Source organism: Thunnus albacares, chromosome 17, assembly GCF_914725855.1.
Source record: "Thunnus albacares chromosome 17, fThuAlb1.1, whole genome shotgun sequence".
NCBI lineage: Eukaryota > Metazoa > Chordata > Actinopteri > Scombriformes > Scombridae > Thunnus > Thunnus albacares.
Window position 1 is genome coordinate 2,917,648 of NC_058122.1, and position 9,896 is coordinate 2,927,543.

The 9,896-nt window shown below is 42.1% G+C and overlaps 1 protein-coding gene across 1 annotated transcript; it reads left to right on the forward strand.

Moving 5' to 3' along the window:
- Positions 1-4,662: 4,662 nt before the first annotated feature.
- LOC122967743 (homeobox protein Hox-D9b-like) lies at positions 4,663-9,669 on the forward strand. Its single transcript, XM_044332534.1, has 2 exons — positions 4,663-5,755; positions 8,912-9,669. The coding sequence occupies exons 1-2, from the start codon at positions 4,918-4,920 to the stop codon at positions 9,208-9,210; spliced, it is 1,137 nt and encodes a 378-aa protein (XP_044188469.1). The 5' UTR covers positions 4,663-4,917; the 3' UTR covers positions 9,211-9,669.
- Positions 9,670-9,896: the final 227 nt, after the last annotated feature.

The window sequence follows — 9,896 nt, forward strand, 5'->3', positions numbered from 1 at the left end:
ATGTAGAATTTTTATTTGTAATTTTATTTTTCCCTTGTAGTATTACTACTCTAACTTAAGTAGTATCACTGTCATTAGTTTACTTACAGAAGCAGAAGTTGAAGGTATTTCAAGGTTCTGTAATGTGCAGTTAACTGATTATAAAGAGAGTAAAGCCTGATGAAAATGAAAGATAAATAATATATAATAAAACGAATGCTCATGGTGGCAGATCAATGTAGATGATGTGTGACAGGTAAGATTATGTATTATTTCGTAGGCTATCAAACAATGATTTTCAGAAGGATATTTAATGGTGAAAAAAAATATGGACACTGACTTGTTAGTTTAAAACAGCTTTTGTGGGTGTTGTCTCATTTTGAGTCCCCTCCAGACATGTTTTAAGATTATAAAAATCATTTGAATAGTCATTTGTGTCTGATATGGTTTTTCCACAAAAAAAAAAAAAATCAAAAAACAACAACAAAAAAACCCCAACTTATTTGTGCATGTCTTAAACTGAGATTTAAGGTGAGCACAGATATATTTCCCCTCTTCACCAGATGAAAACAAACTCTGCACATACATCATTCTGCACAGAGAAGAGACCAACATCCAAGTGAAGGAACAAGAAGAAAAACAGATTTTTGAGTGAAGAGTCCTTAGTGTCTGGATCAGTTTTGTTGCTTTAAGTGCCATTGATCAGGCTAATAAATGCTCATACTTTATAATGGTCCTGCTTTTTTCATTGTGTGCTAATTATCCCAAACCCTCTCAGCTCCAATGCAAAGACAGGATAATGTGATAAAACGGCCTCTGCAGCACCAGTGTTGTTGAGACCCTGCAGCTGGAGCAGGTCAGATTATTGATCTGCTCTGTGAAACACAGAGAACAGTGAAACCTACATTTAATGCGAACCGACCTCGACCTTCAGATGCGCAAGGTCACCTGTAAGAAATGCAAATCCAGCTCCATAAATACGTTTTAATTCTCCTAATGCGCCCACTGGCCCGATTTAATGAAAAATGGAAAAATGCCTCAATTCCCTCGAGTCTCGTTTTTTATGGAAACAACTTCTGAAAGCATGAGAAGGAGAAAGAGAGAGATTACAGTCTGTTTAGACATGGATTCCGTTTCTTTACCATTCCTCCCAGTAACACACGCACACACACACACACACACACACACACACACACACACACACACACACACACACACACACACACACACACACACACACACACACACACACACAGAAGAAAGAAGCAGAGTGGGAGTTTCGGGCCTCTTTCTGTGCTGTAAAACTTTATGGCGATCTGGGGCCCAGTTGTCATGGTAACCAGTTATACGGGCTTGACCGGGGGTGTGGATGGAGGAAGGGGGTCCTCCATTTGCAGAAGTGTGTGTGTGTGTGTGTGTGTGAGAGAGAGAGAGGTGGGGGGTAACTCTTCTTCTGTTTATAATTATAGGGAAAGTGAGAAAGAAAGAGGGGATGAATGTGTGTGTGTGTGTGAGTGTGGGGGTGGCAGGGGCTGGGTGTGTGCAAAAATTGGAAAGGAGGATGGAGAGAGAGAGAGAGGATGTGTGTGGAAGAGAGAGAGAGAGAGGGAGAAATCATTGGAATGTCACCTCTGAAAGCAGACGGTTCCTCTTTCCATAGCCTGTTACACACACACACACACACACACACACACACACACACACACACACACACACACACACACACGCATACACACGCACACACATTTTTACCACAGGGCCCAGGCAAACCAGGCCTCACTCCGGGAACTTCAACGTCACAACTGGTGGCGGAGAGGACCGGGAAAGGACCGGGAAAGGGTAGGGTAGGGAGGGGGCTTAATTTCTCCGGCACCAAGGTGACTGACAGAGGGGGAAAATATTGCAGACACACCCTCGGAGAGATCGAAAGAAAAAAGGAAACTGGTTTGTCCATCCCGGTGTTTGATCAGCGCCGTGCGTCCTGCGTCATCCTGCCTGCAGCCTCCAAACACGGTGAGTTACTGCTGACTGCCTCTCTGGCAGCTACCCAGACTACTATCCTATTGCACATTTGCTGATCTGCTTAGCTTTCAGTGAGGCGGTGAAAATTCACCATTTACAGACAGATTTGACTCATTATCGTCAATTTACAGTGCTGTGCGATCCATGCTGAAAGTGACACGAGAATAGTATTAAAAGTCTATCTGGACACCATATGTGCGTTTGTTCACAGATCTGTACACACTATTTTTACCCAATATCCATCTGGGCCTCACATGCAGCTGAAATGTCATTTAGTCCAAATCATCCAAACATTTGCATGAGTTTAGCGACTTTGTCCCCTAAGAAATTACTAACAAGAGCCAGTTTGATTCAGGACTGGTGTTTATGTAAAACTCAATTACCGTTTTAATGATCACCATTCTCGCAGAGAGATGATCTGTTTGGGTTACAACTGCTGGAGACAGGAATTAGCCCATGACAACCATGTCATTTTTTCACACCAGGAAAATAAGCATTATAGCATTTTACATGATTGCATTCTCTTCCAATAAAGAGACAACTTTTGATTTTAATATAGCTACCTACTTACATTTCTCTCGAAACATTTACCGTCAGTTCTGAAGCCAAATAAAACCCGAAAGCTCAAGCGTCATTCAGTCAGAACCTACAAACACTTTCTTTCTACTTTTTTATTTGAGCTTTGTGCAATAACTATATGAATGGCAAAAGAAGTGACATAAACACAACGTTAGAGACGCTAGAGGTGACAGAACGAACAGATACAGAATACAGACAAGAGTTAATTCACAAAAAAAAGAAAAAAGAAAAAAGAAAGAGAACAAACAACTATGGTGCTAGAATTACTGCAGGCTACAGAGGAATGATTTTTCATCTGAACTCATAAATCTTTAGATATAATTAATTCAATCCACAGAAAGTGGTCTAGGTTTTTAGAAATTGCTGCATCAGTAGCCTACTTTCCATTAAAGCTTTATTATTTGTTGTATTGTCTCGATTTACTTTCACGCTGATTCAAATACGACAATTAAACCATTTCTCATGTGCACAGTAAGCAGTTTTCATCAGTGTGGCGTCCTAATACCACAACTGCAGCAAATAATGCTTCCTCCTTGTTTATAAGGAGGGTGTAGAGTTCGATGAGGTGATGTGTCAATGACAACAGCGACACTTGCAGGCAGAAATGGTGCACTGCATCCGTCCCATCACACTCCCTGTCCTGTTAGTGAGCAACACTAGGAAGAGTTTGCTTTGTTTAGAGAGGCCAGCAGTATATGGTCTTCTTCCTCTTTCTCCTCTCCTGGAGGGTCAAATCCTTTTTATTGCACCAAAATAACAGCGGCTGCCGCTGCGCGTCTGTACAGCATCTACAAGGACTATGAAATGTATTTTTGTTTAGATTATAGAATCGTATTAACAATAGACTTTCATGAGATTGTTTAAAACTATATATATATACATATATTTTGCCACCACTGCCAACACTCATTTCTTGATATTATTCAGCTTTGATTCATTCTTATGTTCAGTCAAACTTATGTTAATTATCACTTTTATGTCAACATTCATAACAGGCTATTAGAGTAGTACTTGTATAATACCTGCTATTTAATACTGGCTAAACTGTTCATAATTGTAACACTTAACAGTATATTTTACCCCTTTTATTTGTGCTACTATTATTGCGGAATAAAAAACAGTTTATGTCTGGATTTTTAGTGTGGAAATTGATATTCCTCTCGCTTGTTATTCGTTTGTTTATTTAGAGCTAGAAAATGATATAATATATATGAACCATCAATATGACGTATAATGCGAAATGTTTGATATACAGAGATGTTTCAGCCGCTTAAGAAGCTGCACGCGCTTTCAATAAAGCGACTGAACGCTGGATGAGGATATTTAAGTAAAATCAAGATAAACCTTTTTTGTAATTAGACTATTTTATTTCAGTACCTACAAATAAGTAACAGCAACGAAAAATGTAATATATGGACCTGTGACATTTCTATTGTTTGATAGCTCGAGATAAAATTCACACATGGTCAATTTTAGTGCGCTCTGTTTGTGGGGAAATAAACGTTTTACTTGTTTCACTTCTGCAGTTCTGTTCAACTTTGATCTCAACATTTTTTAAAACAAAACCAGTCTTTTCTTTTGTAGTTACATCAGCAACCACTTTCACTTCTCTTTAGATTACATCCTAAACTTTTCACCAGGATCCATCCTGTGCGCTGTGCTGCATTCCTCAGGAACATAACAATACTTCATAGAGCATCCGCTGTCTTAGAGCAATGTACGGGCCTAATCGGAAGGGAAATTCCACAGCGGGCTGCTGCATAAAACTGGACTGTAATTGGATGCAGCTTAAGGATCAGGCCGCCTCTGTCTCGGCCTCCTGCCCGCTTTCAGGCTCCGAAACACGCGAGGTTCTCATTTGAAGCAGCGGTGAAATATGGACAGAGAGCGTTTTAATGGAGCCTGCAGTCGATGTCCCATTATAAAGAAGAAAGAAGGAAAATAGCAGACAGACTTTGGGGCGTGGCCTGCCCGTGAACCCCAGACTGCCATTGGCCGACTAACAGGAAGCGTTTCCAGCCAAACTCTGTCACTACACCCATCAGCCCAGGACATCACCCCCCTCCCCTCCCTAGCCCCCTTCACCTCCTCCTTCCAAATGTTTTCCCAGCAATGTCAGAGCGCAACTCAAGCAGTTACCATGCGTCTCCATTAACTCTTTAATGGACGGCTGTTGCCCCATTATGTCCCTTCTCATCTGCCCCGCAAACTAAAGACTCCAAAGTGGCTAAAAAAAACGGGGCTGCCGTGTCCGTTACCATGTGAGAGTAGGTGTGCGCAGCAGACGGCGGGGAGGATGATGCGTCAGGAGCAACAGCAACACGAGCTACAACCCCGATGTCACCTCAGTGTCAGCCGCCGCCAGGTGGGCTCGAGATGCAGCCGTTACCGCAGAGCCTCCACCAAGGCTTCGGTACCGAATGGTGCAAGACGCACCTAGGTAGGTTCCCGGTTATGGATAAGCGCAGCGCACGTGTTTACTGCTCGCAGCATTCAAACAAAAACGAGCCCCCCTCCTCCGTCACATCCTCCTCCTCTTCCCACGTCACTCAGGAACCGAACCGGCAGCTCAGGTCCAGACCGCCGCCTGCAACCGGACACATGCCCGGTTTTAGCAGCCTGACAACTGAGTCACCGAGTCATCATCTTCACGGTCATCACGGATGCTTCTTCCAGGGTGCGTCTGGTGCGAGCTCGGTTTCGGGACTGGACTCTGCTCAGCGTCACAGTAACAGCGGCACACCGGATACGTTTAAAATCCACCAGAGCAGCTTTGCACTCCATCATAACCGGATCTGTGGTGACGGTGGTGATAGCCAAAGAGGAACTCTCTCATTGCTAACGCACCCCGTGCACAACTTCCCTCCGGTGGAGACCTCGCGCCATCTGCAGACCTCATATCCTCCGAGCTTCCTCCTGGATGAGAGCGACCCGTTACCGTTGGATTCTGAGGATGACGGCAGCCGGCTGATCACTGACGTAGAAGAGGAGGTAGGAAGAAGAGGAGCGATGCTGATGCCCCGTGACAGAGGTCAAGATGACTTAATGGAAAGGACTGACGAAAGATGTAATTCGGTTCCGGTCCAAAACAGCCGCAGGGTCAGCTGTAGCAGCGGCGAGGAGGAGGAAGGCCTGATAGGGGAAGAGCGGACGGTACCGGGACCACAAACACAAGGTATGGTTGATAGACGGAGGAGAAGGAAAGAGGATGACAGGATGGGCAGAGAAAGAAATGTGACTTCGAAGAGTGAGAGAGGAGGAAGAGAAAGAAGAGATAAGGAGTGATGAAAGCAGAGAGGGAAGACAATAAAAGACGAACGGATGAAGGAAGATAGAAAGAAGGAAAGAAGCGGGGTATCAGCTCAGGAGAGAGCAGGGGTGTTCGGGATGGGTAGAAGAAGAAAGGATTGATTGGGGGGGAGGTGGGGGGATGTGGTGGGAGGGGGAGGGGGAGGGGGGGTGTTTGGTCTGGAGGCGAGACAAGGTGACTCCTCTGTCTCTCTTTCCTGTCTGCCTCACACTGTCTCTCTGACTTCTTTTATTTCGTTTTATGACCGGCCCTTACAGACAAAGAGAGTCATTTTGCCCCCCACTACTCTCCCTGAAATGAATTTATTGCTCCACCAGGGTTAAATTGCCCTCTTCCCGTCCAGCAGCCGGACAGGAAGGGCTCGGCTGGGCCTGCTGTGGTGCCAGAAACACTCTAACACAAACCAAACGCCTGCGTGTCTCAGAAAAAAAAAAAAAATAGCTGTATATGGACTTTACCTTTTAAAAAAAGGCAATGGATGACTTAAGAAATGATTAAATGATCAGTAATATGAAGGACTTGATGGAGATAAAACAATAAGAGGCTTTAAAGTGAATAAATATGGATCTAGACTAAATAAATAATTAAAATGCAGTCATAAGCACATTGCAGCTACTTCCAGTTAGCAAAAGAAACAGAAACGCACAGACATGCATAATTCCTCCTTACTTGCATTTCCTCCAGAGCAAAGTATTTAATACATTTTTAATTATTCCTTTTGACTGAACAAGCTACAGTTTTCCACCTGAACGTCCAAATATCACGTTGATAGAAAATCTGTGTATTTATTTTTGCTTTGGCCCAGTCAGTGTTTTGTCGAGCATTCAAATTGCAGGTTAAGAACAATTTGGCCTCTTGACCTACAGATAAAAAGAAACAACATTTTATGTGTTTCCTATTTGATAAGTGAAAAGATAAGCCAGTATTACTGCTTTTTAGCTGCTTTTTATATTTGAAGGGAAAGTAGACAGACTGTGTCCCACAACTCTGCTGTAAAAACTACTTTGAGGATCAAACTGAAAGCATTTCCCTCAGTCAGGAAAGAGACGTGCTTAGGATGTTTGTTTTTTTTTAAATATCAAAATTCTGTGTTAACCCAACATTTATCAGTTGGCAGAATCTTGCAGCTGCTCTGAGTCAGAACAATTAGAAAAAACACGAAGCAAAAGGAAAATTTTAGTTTTTTTCCCCTCTGCATGCAGCACTGTGACCACCATCCCATAATAAGCAACGAGAAAGGTTTGATCAATATATACATATTTTTAAAATGGCTAAATGAGACTCAATAAGCAGAAGCCTTGGTATGATGGAGTGTTATAAATCACCTGCGTGTGATCGTTTCTGCTGCATATTGTAGAGTTATTTATGCATTCTTTAATATACAGATTATATCTGTTTGATCTGAGAGAGAAAGCAGTGATACCAAGGTGAAATCACATCTACTTAGTGGGATGGGAAGGTTGTCATCGTAAATTATTATTATTAAACCATAGGTTTAGGTTTAAAGCGGCCAGAGCCTGTCAACATACAAAGAAACGTAAATTCATTTTTAATATTGGCTGAAGGCTGCTACCCGCTGCTCCTCTCAGCTCTGATATGCAGGAGGATTTCAAGAAAGATAAAGAGGCGGGAGGATTTTCCTGCCTAAATATGGCGACGCGTGGATGTATGAAACTGGGTTTTGTACCAAAGCGGATTGAATAAAAAAACTGAAACATAGCGCACTGTGCACAGAGACAAATAACCTGTAATTTACAAGAAAGCTAAAAGTGCGCAGAGAGGTGTGTGAAAATATCCTCCAGGGTGACGTCATGGCTGTATCTAGCTGTGGGACTCTTTCATGCATCAAAATGCAATTTTAATTATTTCACCGTATACACACACAAAACTGCTTCAGTTTACTCTCAAGATTAAAATGACAAAATCATTTTTGGAAAATGAAGAAGTGCGTGTACATCAATTTGTACATATTATTACAGGTCGTTTCTAAAATGAAATGATTTATTAATTTCATTTTTTTTTAAAGACTTTTCCTTTTGTTTGTTTGTTTGTTGTAGTTCTGATATCTCTTAACATTGAAATGTATAAATATTTTACCACAGTTGTAAATGTTTATTATCTGATTGGACATCAGTCATGACGTCCTAACATGCTGTAATAACTATTGTAATGATAATAATAATAATAATAATATAGAATTGTACATTTAGTGTTGACATCGCTTATTATTAATAGTAATTAGCTCTAATTATGGAGGAGATATTTAGGCTAATAATGCAAATAAAAATTGTATTATTTACTCATTTACGGGTAAACTTACTAAATACAATTGATGGTTTTATCTCTTATGGTGACGAGTTTCAAGCCTTCAGAATCCTTGTTCGTAATATTTGAACATGGAAGAGTCCATGTGTTGTGTGTAGTTATGCTTCCACCACGTCATACATAGTTTAGTTTGCAAATGAAACAAACTCTCTAGGCTTCACATCCTGACAGCCTTCCTCAATAAAAACATACTCCAGAATAGTGGCATGTGCTGAGAGAGTGACGTGTCAACACGACATTCCCGAAATAATGAAAGTAGGGAAAAGTGTCTGACCTGTAGTTCTTCAGCGTGTAACTGTCCAACTGTAGTACATTGCTACCTAAATAAAAATACCAAAAATAATGTAACATTACAGAGTTCCATCTTTATTTAAAACACACACACACACACACACACACACACACACACACACACACACACACACACACATTAATTCTTTAGATTTTATGATTATTTAAATGATTTTATGTTTTTTTGTATTTTGCTCTTCACCCAAAAAAATCAAATGCAAATTAATAAAAATATTTTCTCTATTTTATGAAGAAGTTGAGTGGCAGGATTGTGTTTGTCAGTTTCCTTTAATAACAACATTGTCTTCTTTCCTTTAAAAGAAGTCATTTCAATACTGGCAGTTGAAGGTGAATTATAATATATCAAGATGTGACTGTTGTCTGTCTCCCTCTGATTCTCTCCAGATGAGCTCGGTCAGAGGCGCCCGGTCCCGGCGGCGGATTGCCCGGCAGTCGGCGCCTGGCTGTCGGCCAGAGCCGACAGAAAGAAGCGCTGTCCTTACACCAAGCAGCAGACCCTGGAGCTGGAGAAAGAGTTCCTGTTCAACATGTACCTAACCAGACAGCGCCGCCTGGAGATCAGCAGGAGCCTTGACCTGACTGACCGCCAGGTAAAGATTTGGTTCCAGAACCGGAGGATGAAGATGAAGAAGGAGCTGCACAACCGGAGCTGCGGGGCCGCGCGGCATCACCTCAGCACCTGATGGACTGATGCAGGAGAGGAGCTAGACACCTTCCAGCTCGGATTATATAAAGCTGGGAAACACAAGGGGATGAGGAAGAGGAGGTGTGAACCTTTTTTTTTTAACTGAGCATGCAAGGTCTGCTACAGTTCTACAAACCTTTCAAACTTTGGACGCATACATATATATACCACCTAATTAACTTCCAGATGATAAGGTGCTCATGTTGTTTGTTGTGTGCTGGACTTTTTGGCGGATCTTTTTCTTTCCACGTTGAACCAGAAAAAAAAGAAAGCATCTAAATTGGGCGCGTGCATCGGCCTGAGATGTGGCGGCCACTGGAGGATTCAAGGCTGAGCACATGACCCGCACACAAACTGGCGAAGCTTTCCGTTTTAAAGTCCTCCGACACCTCAAAGGAAGAGGAGAGGCTTCAGAGGGAAGTAGGCTGGATATATTGGGGGTGGGGGGTGGGGGGGGTGGGACATTGTCTAGTTGTTTTGACGGCTTTTACAAGTTCCAGCTCGTCTGTCCACTTTTTTTTTTTCAAATACAAACACAAGGCCTTTTATATTAAATTAAATTACATTTTATTTTCGTTTCTCATCCAGGCAACTTGGACTCAGTCTGCCTGTCTTCATCTAATGGTGAGTGTGTGCCTTTTTTCTGTGCATAATGACAGGAAGTTGTTAAGTAAAAGGCCACAG

Bases quoted from the DNA above. Each gene is read 5' to 3' on its own strand.
- LOC122967743 (XM_044332534.1), top strand. From the start codon at position 4,918: ATGTCACCTCAGTGTCAGCCGCCGCCAGGTGGGCTCGAGATGCAGCCG. The intron at 5,756-8,911 runs GTATGGTTGATA...GATTCTCTCCAG, and splicing joins ACCGGGACCACAAACACAAG to ATGAGCTCGGTCAGAGGCGC.